Raw genomic sequence first — 22657 nt, forward strand, 5'->3', positions numbered from 1 at the left:
GCCAAGTTTAGCCTCCCGCACACCACATACTGGGGATCGCACCATGACCACCTGGTTCAGAGGTCTATGCTCAACCACTGAGCCACGCCCACAGGGCAACATTTGTACCTTTTAAATAGTCTTAAAACCCTTACAGACTTGGAGTAGTTTTCAGACCCTCAGGTGAGTAACGGACAGGTGGACATGTCTCACAGGTCAGGCTAGCTTTCCCACAGGTCGCGCACGGTCTCCCCAGGGCAGGAGAGCCAACACTTCCCGCACCGGCGGCCTTCAGCCCAGCACTTCCGGCCCGCCAGGGAAAGCCAATTACGCATGAGCGCCCTGGCGCAGCCTATCCGGAGCCTCCGCCTCGTTACGTCACCGCTAGCCTTGCCCCGACGTCAACCGGCGGGAGTTTTTCAAAATGGGAGCGCGGAGGCGCCGCCCAGGCCTCGGAAGGCGCCCGGGAGACCTTTCGGTGGCTGTGCTGTCGTCGCCAGGAGCGGCGGCCTAGAGAGCCGAGCCTGATGGGCGCCAAGAACTGCTGGTTGCTTGGAGCGTTGCCTCGAAGGGACCGCAAGAAGGGCGCTGATCCCGGGAGCCCAGGCCGTGGCCTGGAAATATGGCGACTTGCATCGGGGAGAAGATCGAGGTGAAAAGACTAGCGGTCCTCGGCGGGGCGGGACCCGAGACCGCTGCAGGCAGGGGACCCGGCGAAGCTAACGGCTGCGGGGTGGGCGTCCAGGTGCCTTGGGAGGGTCCCAACCGCCCGGCCCTGCTGTTTGGGGGCGGAGCGGCCCGCCCCTCCGAGCCGGGGGTGGCGGCCCAGGTGCGTCGCTCGCGGCCCCGCCCTTCTCTCCCTGGACTCCGCGGCTTCGGGTCTGCGGTCCCGCCCGGGCTGCCGCGCTGGAACGGGCATCTCCAGGGGGATGGCGGTTACCTCTGGCGGGAGCCGCGGCGGGAGCCCTGGCCCCCCCGGCTTAGCTGGGGGTGGGAGGAGGGTGCGGAGGCCGCACTGAGGTTGAGGAACCAGAGCATCAGGCTACTCGACCCGGAGCCCAGCCTGGGAGCGCAGGGAGCCCCGCGAGGCGTCGACATGCTTTCCAGCCCAGACACCCGCTGCATCGAGGTGTAACACCTGCTCGAATTTTGAGTGCAAATTCCCCTCTCGATCCATTTTAACTCCTTTATCGAGCCCCTTCCTTAATACTCCTGTGAGTCATCACACATATTCTTTCACTTTTAAGGATTTTAAAGTTGGAAATCTGCTTGGTAAAGGATCATTTGCTGGTGTCTACAGAGCTGAGTCCATTCACACGGGTTTGGAAGTTGCAATCAAAATGGTAAGATTATATTGATCAACTTCTCACCTCTCCTAGAGAAGTGTAGTACTTGAGATGTCAGAAATTCCTTACCTGACAGTCTTTTCTTTGAGTGTGATGTAAGGAACCCATTGCTTAGGTAGAAGAAAATAGCCCACATCCAGCAGTTGAATTTAAGGATAACTTAGAAGGTCCTTGATCGTGATTAAATAGTTGTTTTATCTTCATTAATGTCAGTAGACCTAGTATCTGTTCCAGTTATACATACGTGGAGTCATTGGTAGAATTCAAAGAACAAATAATGATTTGTTTTAATAAGAGTACACTTGTGCATAGTTCTGTATTACACTGACAACCTAAAATGCTCTTCTTGACTGTTAGAGTGAGTAATATAAGCAATTAAGAATCCCTTATCTAAACCACTAGGGGAGTTTTGCTTTAAAGCTTGGCTAAATTGTTATTGTAGATATGATAGTCTTGCTATTCTTTAAGTTGTGAGAAGGCATTAGACTGCACTGGGCAAACTTTTCTGAATGTTCACACTCTGCTATGCAATCTGCTAAATGCAAGGGGAAGATAGACAACAGTAAATTGATCTCATAAAGAAGTGGGTAAAAGGAATTCAGAATATTTTAAAGTGTTCGTTCTCTTTTCAAAGTTAACTTTCGACTACTTCATGTTTGAAAGTTTATCATCAATATCTATACCTCTCATGTTATTTTTAGATAGATAAGAAAGCCATGTACAAAGCTGGAATGGTACAGAGAGTCCAAAATGAGGTGAAAATACATTGCCAGTTGAAACATCCTTCTATCTTGGAGGTAAAATACAATTTTATAAAATTCGCCAAGGACATTGAATTTTTGTATATTATAATTTATTGTGCTCTTTTAAATTTCAGCTGTATAACTATTTTGAAGATAGCAATTATGTGTATCTGGTATTAGAAATGTGCCATAATGGAGAAATGAACAGGTATCTAAAGAACAGAAGGAAACCATTCTCAGAAAATGAAGGTAGGCTGCTGCTTTTTTTTTCTTTTTTAGTAGATATAAATTTTACTTTTTGTGGTTTTGAAGAATGTTGCATTACAAAAGAACTGTTTTAATTGTTACTTTGGGCTACAAAAGGAGATTCCCCACCCCCAGTTGTAAGAGCCATTAATTCCTATAAAATAGGGTCCTCAAACTACGGCCCGCGGGCCACATGTGGCCCGCCGAAAACATTTGTTTTTTTACTTCAAAATAAGATATGTGCAGTGTGCATAGGAATTTGTTCATAATTTTTTTTAAAACTATAGTCCGGCCCTCCAACGGTCTGAGGGATGGTGAACTGGCCCCTGTTTAAAAAGTTTGAGGACCCCTGCTATAAAATATCCAAGCATTACAGAAGTAAAGTAAATGGAGAAATTTGTTATTTTCCAAAAATTACACTTTAAATCTGTAGCAATTTAGTATGTATCCTTTTAAATCTGTAAAAAGCTCTTTAGAGCCCTAGCCGGTTTGGCTCAGAGGATAGAGCGTCGGCTTGTGGACTGAAGGGTCCTAGGTTCAATTCTGGTTGCGGGCACATGCCTGGGTTGCAGGCTCCATCCCCAGTAGGGGGAATGCAGGAAGCAGCCGATCAATGATTCTCTCTCATCATTGATGTTTCTATCTCTCTCTGCCTCTCCCTTTCTCTCTGAAATCAATAAAAATATATTTTAAAAAATAAAAAGCTCTTTAGAATGCTGTTGATGACTATAAAATAACGTCTAAGTCAAGCACAAAATAACTATTGAAGCGACTTACATAGAAAATATCAAACATAAATAGAGAGAGTATTATAATGAGCCCCCATGAAGTTAAACCATTCAACCTTTAAAACTATCAACTCATGGTCAAATTGTTTCATTCGTATCCTTATTCCCCCAGGTTCCTAGAGTATTTGAAGCAAATCATAGACTTTTTAATACATATATATACATATACTAGAAGCCTGTTGCACAAAGATTCGCGCATTAGGCCTTCCCTCCCCTGGCTGCCGGCACCCGGGACCCAGGCCTTTGGTCCGGCCGCAGCAGAGAAGCCAAGCCTCTTCAGTCTTCACTCCGCGCCTGTGTATGCACATTAACCCTCATCTTTGTTTGGTTAATTTGCATACTCATCTGATTGGCTGGTGGGCATAGTGGAGTGACACCAATTTGCATGTTTCTCTTTTATTAGTGTGTGTATGTATGTATATATCCTATATAATAAAAGGCTAATATGCAAATTGTCCACTCGGGAGTTGGACCGACCAGGAGTTCGACTGCCCACTATGACGTGCGCTGACCACCAGGGAGCGGTGCGGAATGAAGGAAGGCCCAGCAACCGGAGAGAAGGAAGGCCCCAATCGGCCCTGATCACCAGCCAGGCCTAGGGACCCTACCTGTGCATGAATTTCGTGCACTGGGCCTCTAGTGTGTGTGTGTGTGTGTGTGTGTGTATATACACACATATATATATATACATATATATATATCATTAAAAGATACAGACCTAAGAAAAATAACCACAAAATTATCACATCTAATAATTTCTTACTAACAAATACATAATCAGTTTCAACTTTCCCAGTTTCTTATAAATAACTTTTTACAGTTGAGTTCAGGTTCACATGTAAGGTCCATACATCATCTCACAAAACATTGTTTTCATATTGTCTTGCCCTGCTAACACATTGCAGGTAAACTAAGAAAGGTGGTTGCTGATAGACTTTTTATACATTCAAATCTATATAACCTATTTGAAAAACAACTTGACCATATGTACTAGGAGTTATAGAAATGTTCATATCTTTTGACTTAACCCTTTACGCTCCAATGTTATTTTTGGAATTCAAACAGTCTGGTCCAAATTAATTGACAGAATTGAATGTTGAACTTTCTAATGTTTTTATTGCTTGATGTTGGTCCTGCTCCTAGCGCCTGGTCTGTCAAGTCAGCCTCGAGGTTGGACCGAAAAGGGTTAAAATAAGGACATAATTCAAATTGTAAATAAACCCATACAAATATTCATGGTGATTAATGTATTTTTCATAATACTGTGTAAAAAAAGGCCTTTTTATTTACTTATTTTTAAGATTTTTGTTGTTGTTAATCCTCACCCGAGGATATTTTTTCCATTGATTTTTAGATAGAGTAGAAGTGAGGGAGGAGGCAGTTAGAGAGAGAGAGAGAAACAGAAACATCAGTGTGATAGAAACATACATCATATGTCCTGGCTGGGGCCAGGGATGAAATCTATTACCCAAGTACATGCCCTTGACTGGGAATTGAACCTGAGAACCTTTGGTCCATGGGCCAATGCTCTAAACTACTAAGCAACTGGCCAGGGCTAAAGATTTTTTTATTTCCAGAGAGGAAGAGAGAGAAACATCAATGTGAGAGCAAGATATCAATTGGCTGCCTCCTGCACCAATTTCCTATAGGTAATCGAGCCGGCAACCCAGCCATGTGCCCATCCTGTAAACAAACCAGCAACCTTTCAGTGCACGGGATGATGCCCAACCAACTGAGCCACAAGGGCCAGGGCAAGGCCTTTTTTAAATAAGACAAACGTGTAAAAACAATGAAGGAAAATAATTATTATATTACTTAAAATTAAGAATGTGTATGGCAGAAGAGTCTGCTAACAAATTTAAATGACAAAGACTGGAAGAAAATATTTGTAAACTATATGTCTGTCAAATTAATATTAAAAATATAAGGCATGCCTAAAAAAGGTAAATGGGGGATATAAGCAGACTGTCTACAGAAGAGAAAATACAAATGGCCATTAAATATGAAAAGATGCTTAAACTCAATGGGAATCATAAGAATGCCAACTAAAAGAGTACCATTTTTTTTTTACTCATTGGATTGAGACTGCCTAATATTAACAGGGATATGCATAAAAATACAGCCTTTATGGAGCAATTTGGCAAGGTATTATGATATGAAATTTAACCCTTCAGTACGGTGATTTTACTTTTTGAATTTACCATGGAGAAACACCCCATGATATGCACAAGAAAACAAGCATGTACAAGAATGTCTATTGGCCTATGTTTTGTAATCTTGAAATTATAGAAGTGACCCAAATTTTCATCAGTAGTTACTAAATAAAAATAAGGTCTATGTGTACTGACAGAAATATCTCCAAGAAATATTGTGAAGTGGAAGAGAAAGTAATGAAACTACATTTTTTAAAATATATTTTATTGATTTTTCACAGAGAGGAAGGGAGAGGGATAGAGAGTGAGAAACATCAATGAGAGAGAAACATCGATCAGCTGCCTCCTGCACACCCCCCACTGGGGATGTGCCCGCAACCAAGGTACATGCCCCCGGCCAGAATCAAACCTGGGACCCTTCAGTCCGCAGGCTGACGCTCTATCCACCGAGCCAAACCAATTAGAGCTGAAACTACATTTTTATACTTAAAAAGCAATTATTACAACATATTTTTGTTGATGTAAGCACAAGCATGAAAATATATACAAACTGTTGATGATTGCATTTTGGTAGGGTTTGGGGGACATCAGTGGACCTTTCGCTTTTTTTTTTTAACAAGAATGTATTTATTGTTTTTTCATTATAAAATTTTTCTCTTAATTGTTAGAGACTTTTGGTTAACCTATTTACTTCCAAATGCTAATAAAATTAAGCTTCCCTTAACAGCATACAGAAAACTCATCAGTTAGAAAGGACAAAGATTAAATAAAAGGCGTGCCTAATAGTCTTAAAGGGAATTAAAGAATATTATGAAATTACCAGAGTGTTATTTGTTTGGTAAAAATAAAACTAAGCTGCAGCCAGTGTCCTAATTTTAATATTCTGGCATGTATACTTGGATTTCATAATGTATTTTAAATACTTAATGCTACAGCTTTTCTAAATCATAGGGTTTATGTTTTGCGTTCTAACAGCTCGACACTTCATGCACCAGATCATCACAGGAATGTTGTATCTCCATTCTCATGGAATACTACACCGGGACCTCACACTTTCTAATCTCTTACTTACTCGTAATATGAACATCAAGATTGCCGATTTTGGGCTGGCAACTCAATTGAAAATGCCACATGAAAAGCACTATACATTATGTGGAACTCCTAATTACATTTCACCAGAAATTGCAACTCGAAGTGCACATGGACTTGAATCTGACATTTGGTCCTTGGGCTGTATGTTTTATACATTACTTATTGGGAGACCACCTTTTGACACTGACACAGTCAAGAACACATTGAATAAAGTAGTATTGGCAGATTATGAAATGCCAACATTTTTGTCAGGAGAGGCCAAGGACCTTATTCACCAGTTACTTCGTAGAAACCCAGCAGATCGTTTAAGCCTGTCTTCAGTATTAGACCATCCTTTTATGTCCCGAAATTCTCCAACAAAAAGTAGGGATTTAGGAACTTCAGAAGATTCAATTGATAGTGGACATGCCACAATTTCTACTGCAATGACAGCTTCCTCCAGTACCAGTATAAGTGGTAGTTTGTTTGACAGAAGAAGACTTTTGATTGGCCAGCCTCTCCCAAATAAAATGACTGTATTTCCAAAGAATAAAAATTCAAGTGATTTTTCTTCTTCAGAAGATGGAAGCAGTTTTTACACTCATTGGGGAAATCAAGAACAAGAAACCATTAATAGTGGAAGGGGAAGAGTAATCCATGATGCAGAAGAAAGGCCACATTCTCGATACCTTCGTAGAGCCCATTCCTCTGATAGATCTGGCACTTCTAATAGTCAATCTCGAGCAAACACATGTACAATGGAACGATGTCACTCGGTAGAAATGCTTTCAAAATCCAAAAGATCAGGAGGAGATGAAAATGAAGAAAGATACTCACCCACAAATAGCAATGTCAATATTTTTCACTTTAAGGAAAAGATATCCAATAGTTCTGGATCTTTGGAAAGACCTGCTAACAGTCAAGCACTGTAAGATAATTTAATCAAAAGCTTTTACTTTTTGAATAAACATTGTGTTAGTATTAATTTGCCATTAATGAAGCTGCCTCTAACTAAAGGGATTTACTTTTTTCTAACATTGTCAGATATTCTTTGGGATCTTCTTAACTATGATTTCTATTTCTTAGGAAGAGAATCAGAATGATGATTTTGAATTGTAGTTAAGAATCTCTTTTAATATGAATATATGTGCTCATGAATGTATTTGTAGAGTATATTTAATACTTGGGAATTTTTAGTTTTGTTTATATGAAGCAGGTCTAGTGCAAAAGTATATATTAAACATGTTTAGTCTCTAAAGTACTTTATTAGTAACTATAAACACACACACAGAGAAGCTGAGCCTAAGTGACGAGTAATCGTATTGTTGACTGCTTCTCACATGAAGACTAGATTTTTAGTGACTCCAGTGTTTACTTTTTTATTTTTATGATCTTTATGCTTACATCAGAATAAGGCAATAGCCATATAGAAACATAGTTACAGTGCCATGGGGATTTTGGCATGGGAGTTTAGCTTAGAGACAGTTTAGTTATGCAGATATTGGTTTCTACAGTTATTCTAAAATCTTCAGTTATTCAAGTAAGAGATCTCCCTTATCAAGTATCTTGAAAACCTATCACCTGATAATTTTGTATTAATTAATGGGAATATTTTTTTCTTTGTTTAGCTCAAATCACCTTTGTCCAGGAAAAACTCCTTTTCCATTTCCAGACCAGACATCTCAGCTTGAAGTGGTGCAACAGTGGTTTGGAAATCTGCAAAAAATTGGTGAGTTTTTAGTGGACAATTAATAAAAAATTGACAAGTGGACACTTAGCAAGCATTGCCATTTCTTTTTGGGTTTTTATTAAATCATTTTCAATAAACTATAATAATAAAAGCATAATATGCTAATTAGACTGGACAGCTGAACAGCCTTCCGGACATCATTCTGGATGTCCTTCCTGACGAAGCCATCCCAGGGCTTTGGCAGAGGCAGTTAGGGGCAATCAGTCAGACAGGCAGGCTAGTGGTTAGGGGCAGTGAGGCAGGCAGGCAGAGGTGGTTAGGGGAGATCAGGCAGGCAGTTAGGGGCGATCAGGCAGGCAGAGGTGGTTAGGGATGATTAGGCAGGTGGGTGGTTAGGGGTGAGCAGGCAGGCAGGCAGGTGAGCGGTTAGGAGCCATCGGTCCTGGGTTGTGAGAGGGCTTCTGATTGTCAGTTTTGGGCCTAAACCAGCAGTTGGACATCCCCTGAGGGGTCCCGGATTGCAAGAGGGTGCAGGCCAGGCTGAGGGACACCACCACCCCCGCACCATGCACGAATTTCGTGCACCGGGCCACATAGTAATAACTTTTAACTATTGATTTTGAGTATTTATGTCAGCCACTATTCTTAATGCTTATTATATATTATTAACTTCTCATAAGAAAACACATAAGGATGGTACTATAGCCTTGTCTTAGGAAGGATGAGGAATTTGTGGTGCACAGGGCATAATTTGCCAATCTACCCTGCCCAAAGAAGAGATAGGAGCAGGATTCCCACCCAAGCACTGTGGCTCAGAGAGTTGACAACCTCTCTGTTCTTACAGCCTCTCTATAATTAGCACCACTATCAGTGACTATAAAATATTCAAGAGGATTTACCTTATTTTTAAGTAGAAGCTGATGTGGACATCATGGTGTACCAGTGGGACCTCACATACACTAAATTACACAGCTACTAAAAACATAAACTTTTTTTTAAAGCTTATTTATTGATTTTAGAGGGAGAGGAAGAGAGAGAGAGAAACATGAATTTGTTTTTCCACTTATATATGCATTCATTGGTTGCTTCTTTTTTTTTTTTTGACTGAAAAGATGCCCAATTTATTTTATGTTTTAAAGATGCAAAGCAAAACAGAACACTATTTTACAGGCCACAACTGCCAAAAACCACACAAGTTGAAAATTGGTTGCTTCTTGTATGTGCCCTGACCGGGAATCAAACCTGCAACCTTGGAGTACTGGGACTACGTTCTAATTAACTGAGCTACCCAGCCAAGGCCAAACCTAAACATTTTTAAAACAGCTGGGTTTGAAAGTTAAACATTTCTCTTTAATGAAATTGACAGAGTCACAGATGGTAGATTGGAAAATAATGATGTATATAAGACAGAATAAAAAAGAAACATATGGAGAGGAGGGGATTATTTTTTACTAAGTATTATGTTACCTCACACAAAGAGTGCATAATATGGCTGTAATTTTAAGCAGAGAATTGTTGTGTCACCTCAAGACTATTTTTTTTCTTTTTAAAATGTTATTTTCAAGAGCCCAAGGGAGTTAACTTTCTCATATGTATTTGTTGAAGATGATAATTGAAATTTATATTTTTTAAACTATAAAAGTGCTGTATACTTAATCTTGTAGTTAACCTTCTATTGCACTTATAGATACTTTTATTTAGTAGCATGGACATATCTGAGATGATATATTTGAGATTATTATTACATTTATAATCTAGGAGGGCTGCTACAATTTTAAAGTACAATATTGGATATAAAATATTTCTGTCATAATAGGAGTAGAGGGGGAAAGCACTAAAACATAATTAGGGGAAAAGTTGCGATACAGATTTTTAGAGTTTAGCATTTGAAAAATTGTCTTACTGCATTTTATATTATCTAATTTTCAGGGCTTTAAAAAGTAATGTTCTTATTTGAATACTAAAACCATGTGAAATATAAATGTGTAAAGTTCAATGACTTTTTTAAAAATGTGGATGCAAATACATTTATAATTTAAAAATATTAAAGCTATGTCATATATTGCATTTTTTTTACTTCTAGTTGCATATTTTGTAGATAAAAATGGACTAGAGACGATGGCTTCAAGAGAATAAATTTGCATATTAGATGGAATGATAACCTGGGAAATTCTCTCATTTCTGTATTTGTTGCAGTATTGGCAGTTGCTTATTTTAGAATTAGTAGGTGACTCTAGGTCAGCCGTGGGCAAACTACGCCCCGTGGGCCGGATCTGGCCCGTTTGAAATGAATAAAACTAAAAAAAAAAAGACCCTACCCTTTTATGTAATGATGTTTACTTTGAATTTCACACAAACACTCCATCCATGCTTTTGTTCTGGCCCTCCGGTCCAGTTTAAGAACCCATTGTGGCCCTCGGGTCAAAAAGTTTGCCCACCCCTGCTCTAGGTGCTTAGTTTTTGCTTTGATTGAAAAATTAATTTCACATTAATCATATTAGTCTTTTTTAGTATTAAGAATACTAAAGATAGCCGAAACCGGTTTGGCTCAGTGGATAGAGCGTCGGCCTGCGGACTGAAGGGTCCCAGGTTCGATTCCGGTCAAGGGCATGTACCTGGCTTGCGGGCACATCCCCAGTGGAAGGGGTGCAGGAGGCAGCTGATCGATGTTTCTCTCCCATCGATGTTTCTGACTATCTATCTCTCTCCCTTCCTCTCTGTGAAAAATCAATAAAATATATTAAAAAAAAAAAAAAAAGAATACTAAAGATATTCCTTTGCAATATGACTTTAAATGTTCTTTAAAGTCACTATTTTATTATGCCACATCTTATTTGTTAGAAAAATAATGAACATTTTTGTTGCTAGATTTCTTTTGTTCCTCAAAAAAATAACATCTAGCCTGGCTGGTATGGCCCAGTGGTTGAGGGTCAACCCATGAACCAGTCAGGACACATGCCTAGGTTGCAGGCTCAATCCCCAGTAAGGGGGAGTGCAGCCAATCAATGATTCTTTCTCATCATTGATGTTTCTCCCTCTCTCTCTCTCTCTCTGAAAAGCAATACAAACATAAAAAAACAACAAACATCTGTTATAAGCAGCATGACTTGTTATGTAAGCTTGGTGTGTGTGTTTTTTTAATTATTTCACTCAATTGCTTTAATCTCTGTATGTTACAGCTCATTTAAGAGAAACTACTGAGCACAAAAGCCTTAGCTCAAACAGAGATTTCCAGGACCATTCAGATTTGCAAGACACGTCAAGAAATGCCTGGACCGATTTAAGAGGCAAAAAGAGCCCTGGGGTTTCTGATAATGCACATTCTGCAAAACAGCTGAACACCATGAAACATATAACTGCATTTCCTAATAAACCTGAGATAATTCCACAAGAATCTATTTTTGGCTTAGAACCTGTTTCTGAACAAAGCAAGACGAAGGATATGGAGCCACCATTGGGTTATCAGAAACGTACATTACGAAGCATTACATCTCCTTTGACAGCTTACAGATTAAAACCAATCAGACAGAAAACCAAAAAGGCTGTGGTATGTCTATTATTTTTTAAATTTATTATGTAATATTTCCTTATGTAAATTGGTTTTTGGTATCAAATATGATGGGCTTTTTTAGTTTTCTATAAAGTTCCTGTACTTCTGATAAGTGAATAATAAGCTGATTTAAAAGAAAAGAGGTGAGGTGTTTATGGAAAAAATGGCTTTTGTTTCTTCTGGCTACTTTAAAAATGGTGAATTGATACTGATACATTTTAAATTATTGATAATGAGAAACATTTCTAAATAATACCAGCTAGTTATTATGTTACATATTCATTCACAATTCCAATCACTAAATATTTAATATATTACCTTTTGCTTTTGTTTTTGCATATAATCCAGACTCAAAAAAGGTAAACTAGAAAATATAATTTTTTTTTTAACATCTGAAACTATTTAAAAGAAAAGGAAAATGCACAAATTAAGTTTAAGAGTTTTAAAAAATATCAATTGTGATTTGGGAATGATTTTTGTTTTTTAATTACATCTTCATCCTGTTTTCCCGTTTTCTGTTGCCTTTGTTTGGCATACTATTGTCTTTTCAAAGTCCTCAGTCTCCACCCTACCTTCTGCTTTCTTTCTTTCTGCTCACTGGCTATCGTTTCACACTTCATTATACCTTCTTATCCTTGCTCCTTATGTTTCAGCTGTGCTCAAATACGCTTCCAGTCCAGACTGTTGCAGTGAAGCAGTTATTTTATCTTCACTTTGATTTGTTTTTCTGCCATGGTTAAGTACTTCTCTCTTAAGTATTATATATGTCAGTGCTGTTCTAGTAAACAAGATAGTTCTTACTGATTTTGGTTTTGTTTTTAGGTGAGCATACTTGATTCAGAGGAGGTATGTGTGGAGCTTCTAAAGGAGCATTCATGTCAGGAATATGTGAAAGAAGTTCTTCATGTATCTAGTGATGGAAATATGGTAATGTGGATCTACTTTATTATCTTGTAGCTTTATCACTTAAGTATTTAGTCTTCTAATCCATTGTATAATGATGTCTTTATAAAATGTTTTTAAATTAGTTTTCCTGATAAGGATGGTGTCTCTGGAATTTAAGAACTAGAATAGCATACTACATATGTTTAAATAAATTAGTGTGGATTTAAAAATAATTATAACCAATGTCCTGGCCACTGTGGTTCAGTTGGTTGGGTGTTGTCTGGTACACAAAAGTTCTCGGGCTTGATTCCCACTGAGGGGTGTGCATGGGGCAGCCAATTGATGTTTTTCTCTCTCTTTCTCTCTCTCCCGCCGTCTTCCTCTCTCTCTCTCTCTCAAATCAATAAAAACATATTTAAAAATAATAGTTATAATAACTAGTAACAAAATCTAAACTTTAGGCCTAAGGTTAAAAAAGCAAAAAAAACTTACTTTTAGAGCATATTTAGCATCCTCTCTAATAAAGAGTTAATATGCTAATTGGCTGGCCTGCCCTCAAAGATGGCGGTGCCCAGTCCCCTCAGCCACGCCAGGGCGGCAGGCAGGCCCGGCCTCTCCACATACCTGCCTCCAGAGACCCCCAGTTCCCTCAGCCCCAGGGCTGGCTGAGGCTTGCACTGCCGGCAGTGGCAGCAGCAGAGGTGTGATGGGGGCTTCGCCTTCCCCTGATCACCAGGTTGTCTCCTGCCCCTGAGGGCTCCCGGACTGTGAGAGGGAGCAGGCTGGGCTGAGGGACCCCACCCTCTAGTGCATGAATTTTCATGCACCAGGCCTCTAATTTTTAATAAAATATTTATCTAGAGGCCTGAAGCATGAAAATCGTGCATGGGTAGGGTCCCAAGGCCTGGCCAGCGATCAGGGCCGATTTGTGGGGCGACCCACTGGCACCTGCCTTGGCTGGCCTGGCACTGCCTGCTCGCTGGCCCCATCCCCCACCACCGCTGCTGGTCACCTCCCTCTGCAGGGCGATCAGCGGCCTATCGGGTGGAGGGAGGGCCCTCTGGCACCTGCCTTGGCTGGCCTGGGGCCTGCGGGCTGGAGGCAGTTCCTGGTCAGTGCACATCATAGGGACTGGTCGTTCCACCATTCGATTGATTTGCATATTAAGCTCTTATTATATCGGATATTACATGTGAGCTCTTTTCATAATTTTTAAATATAGTGCTCTAACTTAATGGCATACAATTAGAATTCTTAAAAAATATTTTGGCAGATCACTATTTATTATCCAAATGATGGAAGAGGTTTCCCTCTTGCTGATAGACCGCCTTCACCTACTGATAATATCAGTAGGTACAGCTTTGACAATTTACCAGGTATGTAAATTTATCAGGGAACAAATCTAGATAATGTGCTTTTATATGTATAAACTCTATACATGGTTTTCATAGAGTTTAATATTTGGTTGTAATATTTGGTGAGATAGGATGTACCTTATTACTCCAATGTTTATTCCTGTTCTGTGTAATAATGGTAAAAACTAACTCTGGGATATTTGTGTTGAATCATGTTAAAAATTCAACATGAAGTATACAGTTTTTTGCTTTTGAAATAATGACTGCACTACATAAATGTTCATTTATAATTGTGGTTGAAAAGTTTGACTCCCAGTTCAGCTCCTACACGTGGATTGGGGAATTACGTACTGAGTAGTAAGACTTCACTGAGGTGACAATTAGAAACAAACAAGAAAATCTGTGTAACTTTACTCTTATTAGAAATCAAAGTAGGTATACTAGTATACCAGTAAATACTATAAATAACCATAGCTACAGGAAGCTGTAAAAATGTACTTGTGTAAGGTAGAACCATAAAACTGCTCTAAGAACACAAAAAGAGCTATATTTCTTTCTGAAAAACATTTGATTCTGATATCTCAGAAGTCTTTTCATTTCACTTACAAAAATTTTCTGGAATTATTGCCTTATTTATAAAAAGGAGGTGATTCAAAGAAAGCATTTTAAGATAATCACAATGCCAGTTATCAGGTTTTATGTATTTCTTGGGGGTTTTACTATTTATTGAAATAATAGTTTTTATTGAAATAATAGATGTATATCTCTAAAAATATTTTTATTTTGGTACTGGGATTACTAACCTATCAACTTGAATTTTTGAGGTAGAGTAGAAATGAATATTAAATGTTTATGTAATTTACATGTCAAGTCAAAATTTTATTCTCTTATGATAGATAATTTTTTTCTCTTTTGCTCCCTAGAGAAGTACTGGCGAAAATATCAATATGCTTCCAGATTTGTACAGCTTGTAAGATCTAAATCTCCAAAAATCACTTATTTTACAAAATATGCTAAATGCATCTTAATGGAGAATTCTCCTTGTGCTGATTTTGAGGTTTGGTTTTATGATGGTGAGTACCATTTAAAAATGATAACTTTGGCCCTCGCCGGTTTGGCTCAGTGGATAGAGCGTTGGCCTGCAGACTGAAGGGTCCCAGGTTCGATTCCGGTCAAGGTCATGTACCTTGATTGCAGGCTCATCCCCAGTAGGGTGTTTGCAGGAAGCAACTGATCGATGTCTCTCTCTCATTGATGTTTCTAACTCTCTATCCCTCTCCCTTCCTCTCTGTAAAAATCAATACAATATATTTTTAAAAAATAAAAATGGTAACTTTGGGGGCCATTTTCTCAATCCATTAAGATTTTGTTTCCCAGCAATTGTCAATAGTTTGGCTTAAGTAAACAAAAAAATTCTCAAATAAATAAATTAATTAAAATGGTAATTTTTCCACTTTTAGTTGTGGTTGTTTTTAATTCAAAACAGTAATTTTTTTTAAGATTATATGTATGTCACATACATATATACATATGTGTATATATATGAGTTAAGACACTCAGATGAACACATACAAAATTATCCTATGTAATAAAAAGGTAATATGCAAATTAACCCTCATGCCCTTACAATATGGCTGCCTTTGACCAGGCCTGTAGGGGAGTTAGTGAGTGACAACCAAATGACTGAACAAGCAGGCTTGTGAAGGATCGACCAGGCCAGCAGGGGGGTTAGTGAGGGATGACCAAACGACTGAACAGCAGGCTGCATCGGGCAACCAGGCTGCCAGGAGGGGGCAGTTGGGAGTGACCAGGCTGGCGAGGGGGGGGTTTAGGGGCAACCAGCCCAGCAGGGCGGGGGTGCAGTTGGGGGCAACCAGGCTGGCAGGGGGGCAGTTGGGAACAATTAGGCTGGCAGGGGGAGCAGTGAGAGGTGACTAGGCCAGTGGGGGGGTGCAGTTAGGGGCGACCAGGCCAGCAGAGGGGGGCAGTTAGGGTGACCAGGCTGGCAGGGAGGGGGCAGTTAAGGGCAATCAGGCCGGTAGGGGGTGCAGTTAGGGCTGATCAGACCAGCACGCAGAGGCAGTGAGGGGCAATCAGGCCAGCGGGGGGCGCCAGTTAGGGGTGACCAGGCAGGCAGGCAGGTGAGCAGTTAGGAGCCAGTGGTCCAGGATTGTGAGAGGGATATCTGACTGCTAGTTTAGGCCTGATCCCGGACCGTCAGTCGGACATCCCCCAAGGGGTCCCATATTAGAGAGGGTGCAGGCTGGGCTGAGGGGAACCCCCCCGCATGCACAAATTTTATGCATGAGGCCTCTAGTCTATAATAATAAAAGCATACTATGCTAATTAGACCAGATGACCTTCCAGATGAAGCCGGGGCTGCGAGGGAAGCCCAGGTCCTGGGTGCCAGAGGGAAGCCAATGCCGGCAGCTGGGGGAAGGAAGGCGTACTCTTGCACGAATTTCGTGCATTGGGCCTTTAGTGAGAATTATAAATGCGCAAAAGAGTAGAACAGAATTAGAGAATCTTATGTTCCAAATCTATTCTATAATGATGATTTACTGTTTAATCTGTAAAGATCCCTACTTTAAGGCACACTAAGCACATACACTTACACAGTACACATATAATGATAGCTGCCTTTCAATTGTGTTTTTATATGAAAGCAGTGATTTTTTTTTTACAATATCCTGTGTTTCATACTTAAGCCAGGTATGTGTAGAAAAGAAAAATGGATAACCTATATTTACTTTGAGAACCTCATTTATTAATGATCAGTGAGTGAATATAAATGATATTGTGATCTAGGAGCCATTATGTATTGGTATAATAATATAAATCTAGGAATATTTAAAGGTATGGTAAATGATAGTTTTCTTATTTTTTAAGGAACAAAGATACATAAAACAGAAGCTTTAATTCATGTGATTGAAAAGACTGGAAAATCTTACACCTTAAAAGGTGAAAGTGAAGTTAATAGCTTGAAAGAGAAAATAAAAGTATATATGGACCATGCTAATGAGGTATGTACCTACTTACAGGTTTTTCATACCGATTAACTGATCACAAATGACAGTTGAAGTAATGACGAAAGCACTCTTCTTTTGAAATAGGGCCATCGTATTTGTTTAGCACTGGAATCCATAATTTCAGAAGAGGAAAAGAAAAGTGGAAGTGCTCCCTTTTTCCCAATAATTATAGGAAGGTAAATGTTTGAAAATTTAAAAAGTATGGCTAAAATGTATAGGAAATGTTTTTTTAAAAGTTTGGTGATTACATTATGAACATTCTTTACCTTTCTATAAATTGTAAACTTTAAGGGACTATGCTTGGTCATTTCTTTCTCCTTCAGAAAACCTAGTAGTACTAGCTCACCTCAGGGCTTGTCACCTCCTCCTATGGATCCAAACTACCTGATGAGTAAAATGATCGTAAATAGTGCTGCTTCTCCGGAACAGGCACCAGCACTTAATCCTACTGTAAGTATGTTTATGTCACTTTTGTATCTAAAGTCCTTCAATGATTGCCTGATGCCCTTGATGTAAAATTAAAGCTGCTTCTTATCACCTTCTGTACACACTTTACGTATATTAATACCTACCTACTTTTCTAGCCTCACACCGAGCTACTTTACCCTACACTTGCTGGGCCTGAGCCTCAGAAGCCTTCTTTTAGTTCTTTGAATAAGTCAAACTCTCAGGGCTTTTTCACATGCTGTTCACGTGACCAGGAAATCTTTTCCCCGACCCCTCAAAGGGTAATTCTTTCTCATCCATCAGTTCTCAGTTTAAATCTTACCTCAAATAGGCCTAACCTTCTGAGAAAATATATTAAATTAGAGATTGTTGTTTTATTTGTACCTGTAAAGTCCCATTAACTACCTTTATATCCACGATAGGCTTATCGTTAAATAAGCGTACTGTATTTTTACTCAATGAACTATTATGCCAATGAAGACAATGTAGTATAAAATACAACAGTGAAGAAATACATGTTTATATACATACATGTATGTACACACACACATATATACATGCATACTATAATTGCAACTGTGAAAAATACCTTGGGATAAAAGAAATCTACCAAAATGAAAACAGCAATTGTGTGATTTTTTTTCCTGAGTTTTCTAATTTTTCATAATGTGGTCATTCTTTAATTTTTAATTTTTGTTCTTAAGAAAACTTATTCTAAGCTAATGAAAAAAACAATCATTTTCTACTTTTACTGAAGTTGGCTTATAAAAATGGGAAGGCATAATATCCTTTTGTCTTGTACTGTTTATAGATGGTTACAGATGAAGGACTTGGCGGTACTATTGCAGCTTCTGGAACAAACATCCCTTCTAGTAGTCTAAAAGATTGTTTTCCTAAATCAACACAGCCTTTGAAATCTGTTTTTGTGAAAAATGTTGGTTGGGCTACACAGGTGAGAAATTTTAGAAAAATGAATTTTCTTAGTATGTTTGGTTTCCATAGTGGTTAGACAATTACCCCCAAATATAAATTATTTTAAAGGTTTCTCTTTGCAAGAAAGTTTTTACACCTTATTTTGCATTGGTTGAATCATTTAAAAAAAATGAATTTTTTTCACTTATGTACAGTTGGAAAATTAGATATTGTTGATAACAAATTGCTTACTAGGACATGGGTGGCCTATTTTTGCCCTTGTTTTTTAAAGTACAGGTCATGATAATGGCTAATTGTTAAGAGTTTAGAATGATGTCCAGGGCATTTTAAATTTTAGAAACTTTGTAATCTGTATTACTACAGTAACATTTATTTGGCCACAAGGGACTTCTTTAAAAAAATATATTTTATTGATTTTTACAGAGAGGAAGGGAGAGGGATAAAGAGTTAGAAACATTGATGAGAGAGAAACATTGATCAGTTGCCTCCTGCACACATCCTACTGGGAATGTGCCCACAACCAAGGTACATGCCCTTGACCAGAATCGAACCTGGGACCTTTCAGTCCGCAGGCCGACGCTTTATCCACTGAGCCAAACCAGTCAGGGCCTCAAGGGATTTTTGCATTTGAAAGTTAAATCCACATTGTGTTTCAAGCTTATAGAATTTTAGGTAGGTGTGAAAGTATATGTGTGTATCATCTGAAAGCTTGAAGCTTGGAGATTTTTGAGGATAGCACATATAATTTTCACTTAACCGTAAAGTAAAATGCAGCGTAGGCCTTTATGGGGGTAGGAAATTAAAGAAAGGGGACTGGCCAGTACCGGTTAGGCTCAGTGGATAGAGCGTCGGCCTGCGGACTGAAGGGTCCCGGGTTCGATTCCGGTCAAGGGCATGTGCCTGGGTTGCGGGCGCATCCCCAGTGGGAGATGTGCAGGAGGCAGCTGGTCGATGTTTCTCTCTCATCGATGTTTCTAACTCTCTATCTCTCTCCCTTCCTCTCTGTAAAAAATCAATAAAATATATTTTAAAAAAAAGAAAGAAAGGGGACTCAATATTTGTTGAGTACCTGAGATGTGGTACCATGTTTTTCACATATATTGTCTCATTATTTCTCCCAATAAAACCTAACATTGGTGTTATCTCCTTAAGTGTGGCTTATAATGGTTGATTGGCTTGCACTGTCCTACTTAGTTGGCAGTCTGGATTTAAACCCGGCTCTCTGATTCCAGAGTCCATGCCACTCTATTTGGAGTGGTACATCATAAATATCAGTGGCTAAAGGGAAAGGTTTCAAACTTAAGATATTAGGTTCTCAGGCAGAAGAGAAATTCGTGTGGCCTACAGACAAAGAATAGAAAGAAATTCTAATTTTAAAAAGTGCTGTTTTTGTTATTTCCTAAATCTATACTTGGTTAGAAATACTATTTAAAAAATACTATTGGAAAACAACAATAAAAACTACTCTGATATACTACTGGAAACAGGATTCATTTACAATAATTTTAATATTTTAATACCCTAACTATTAAAGGAATAGTCTGAAAAAGACATGCATTTTCTCAATGCTATTATTATCACAGCTCCTAAGAGGTTTGTTGTTTTTTTAAACTATGTAAAACCTGATAAACATGAGTACCTTTTAAGAACCTCAGACCCTCTACTCTTATAGTAATTTCTAACACTTCATTATTTTTCTAGTTAACTAGTGGAGCTGTGTGGGTTCAGTTTAATGATGGGTCCCAGCTGGTCGTGCAGGCAGGAGTATCTTCTATCAGTTACACATCACCAAACGGTCAGACAACTAGGTAAGTTCTTAAAACACTGGTTGAGATTCAGTTCTTTGCTATAAATTTTCTCTATACATTGAAATAAGTGATTTAGTAAAGTTACTGTTTTCATTTTGACAATGTTTCTATTATTTAAACTATTAATTATTAGGAGTTCATATTGTCTTTTGTTTGTTTTTATTTCAGAGAGGAAGAGAGAGAGAGAGGGAAACATCAATGATGAGAATCATTGATTGGCTGCCTCCTCCTGCACACCCTGCAACCTAAGCATGTGCCCTGACCATGACTTCCTGGTTCTAGGTCTATGCTCTACCACTGAGCACACCAGCCAGGTCCTATAGTCTTTTTAATGCATATTTTACGATTCTCTGCATGATTGTAGGGTAAATGGTATGGATAATCCACTGCAAGTGATTAGATTCTTTGTAGACTTACTCCATAGCCTAACTACTTTGGCCCTTTTCAGAAATAATAGACTTCTAAGTGTAAGTAATATACCTAAACAGTTTACGTCACAAAACATAAAAGCTAGCTAAGGCTCTAGCTGGTTTGGCTCAGTGGATAGAGCATCGGTCTGTGGACTGAAGGGTCCAGGGTTCAATTCCAGTCAAGGGCACATGCCCTAGTTGCCAGCTTGGTCCCCACTATGGGGCGTGCAGGAGGCAGCTGATCAATGATTCTTTCTCATCATTGATGTTTCTATTTCCCTCTTTCCTCCTCTCTGAAATCATTAAAAATATTTTTTTAAAAAACAAAACATAGAAGCTAGAAATACTTTTTAAGAGTTAACCAGATTTTTTTCTCAAATGAAAGGCTATATTGTCTTATCTAATGTAAAGTAATTAATGATTGGAACACATTTTTAATTTATATGTTCATTCTGCATGAAAATGTGTGGCAGACACCATGCTAAAAATGAGGGATCTTGCAATAGCAAGAGTAAGCAATATTTTGGTTTCCATATTTCAAACCATAAGTTACTAAAAAGAGGTAGGGTTGATGATGATGCCAATACCAACATGATACTTTATGAGAAGTGTTTATTGTAAAGGAATTACTTGAGACAAATATAATTTGTGGATATCTATCAATTGCTTTTTTTAAAAATGTGTACATGTGCAGTGCTGTCATTTAAAGAACTACACATGAAGTTAGAGGCTTTGTTTAACAAGCTCTTTCACTTGCTCCAGAAAGTAGATGGATGCAGATATAAAATGGGTAAAATCCATGTTTCAGATGATAAAAGTTCAGATTTATTTGATATAGTCATTTGGAAATTGTTAACATTTAAATAGAAATGTAGTCATATGTGTTTAGCTTAGTATTTTCCTTTGATTAGGACCTGCAATCTAATAAGGAATCCAGATCTTCAGGTTGCTTTAGAAATTATAAAGCCAATTGAAGTGTTTTGGTCTAATTTTATTTTTATTATTTAAATACATTTTGAGATCGGTCTATTTAGAAAGGAAGCAAATTTGGTATGCTTAACTTGATTAGGTATCTACTTTAATAAATAATTTTGTATAATTTCTCTGAGATACCTCTGTCAATTGAAGAATCACTGAAAAATATAAATTTTGGTACTCATATGAACCAAGTAATTAAGTAATATTTTTGTCTTTTTTTTTCACTTAGATATGGAGAAAATGAAAAATTACCAGAATACATCAAACAGAAATTACAGTGTCTTTCTTCCATCCTTTTGATGTTCTCTAATCCAACTCATAGTTTTCACTGATTAAAGCTCCTTTTAGATATATAAGCTTAATAAATAATGTTTTTGTTGGCTTTCAAGGAAAGTGACTTTCTCTTATTTAAAATAACTTCTTCAGAAAGCCTTTCTATAGAAGAGAATTTTAATCTATACCATAATGGATGTATCCTAATGAGAGAACAAAACAGAATGCAACTTAAATCATTTATAAAATATAGTGGTCATAGATTAAAATAGGACACCTAACAATCTCTTAAAAGCAAAAATATAAATGGTGTGTGGTATGTTTGTGCTCTTGTTGTTTTCCCTACTTCTCAGACATAATGAATCATGGAAAAAACATGCTGGAGTTTTTAAATTTTTGAACATGTAAATAATATGTATTTATGTTATAAGGAACATATGTAAACATGTATATTTGTTTTATATTTATTTTTGTAGCACCAGTTTCTGATGAAGCATTTCAACCAATGCATTTTATATTAAAAACAAAACAAAACAAATAAATACAGTGATAAGTTACTTTATTCTTTGATTTATTTAACTGAATACTTACTATAAAATGAAGCTACTAGTAAACTTGTTTTTAAGTTTTGGTGCCTGTTCGTTTAGGAGGAGCCAATTAAATTTTTAAAATTACTTTTGCAAATGGTAAACACATTGTTTCCCTATGCTTATTTGAAAATATGTGTATATTGTAATGATAAACAGTTTGACACTGAAGATCTTAATGCAGTTAACATGATGGATGGAATGCCTAATAGTGGGACAATCATCCCTAATGAAATACTCAAAATGAGAATAGAATGAAACTACTTAAATATGATACAGACTGTTTAGCCTAATGTTTTCTGCTGAATTATATACTCAGAGATATACTGGAGCCAATTCCTTTAAGTAGACAGGAATGCCCAATGTAACAATTATTCAACAATGTT

General features: G+C 38.1%; 1 protein-coding gene across 1 annotated transcript; it reads left to right on the forward strand.

Annotated features, from left to right (window-relative positions):
- Window positions 1-512: 512 nt before the first annotated feature.
- PLK4 (polo like kinase 4) lies at window positions 513-21804 on the forward strand. Its single transcript, XM_070417204.1, has 16 exons — window positions 513-631; window positions 1227-1322; window positions 2027-2122; window positions 2203-2317; window positions 6231-7254; window positions 7955-8055; window positions 11196-11563; window positions 12389-12493; window positions 13725-13827; window positions 14730-14879; window positions 16696-16829; window positions 16920-17011; window positions 17159-17285; window positions 18094-18234; window positions 19917-20023; window positions 21641-21804. The coding sequence occupies exons 1-16, from the start codon at window positions 602-604 to the stop codon at window positions 21741-21743; spliced, it is 2892 nt and encodes a 963-aa protein (XP_070273305.1). The 5' UTR covers window positions 513-601; the 3' UTR covers window positions 21744-21804.
- Window positions 21805-22657: the final 853 nt, after the last annotated feature.

The sequence above is a fragment of the Myotis yumanensis genome, unplaced genomic scaffold (assembly GCF_028538775.1).
Source record: "Myotis yumanensis isolate MYYU_CA2020_CCGP unplaced genomic scaffold, mMyoYum1.0.hap1 SCAF_5, whole genome shotgun sequence".
NCBI lineage: Eukaryota > Metazoa > Chordata > Mammalia > Chiroptera > Vespertilionidae > Myotis > Myotis yumanensis.

Excerpts from the sequence above, each read along its gene's own strand:
- PLK4 (XM_070417204.1), top strand. The coding sequence starts at position 602 with ATGGCGACTTGCATCGGGGAGAAGATCGAG. Across the intron at positions 16,830-16,919 it reads ATATGGACCATGCTAATGAG|GGCCATCGTATTTGTTTAGC; the intron begins GTATGTACCTAC and ends CTTTTGAAATAG. Across the intron at positions 17,012-17,158 it reads TTCCCAATAATTATAGGAAG|AAAACCTAGTAGTACTAGCT; the intron begins GTAAATGTTTGA and ends TTTCTCCTTCAG.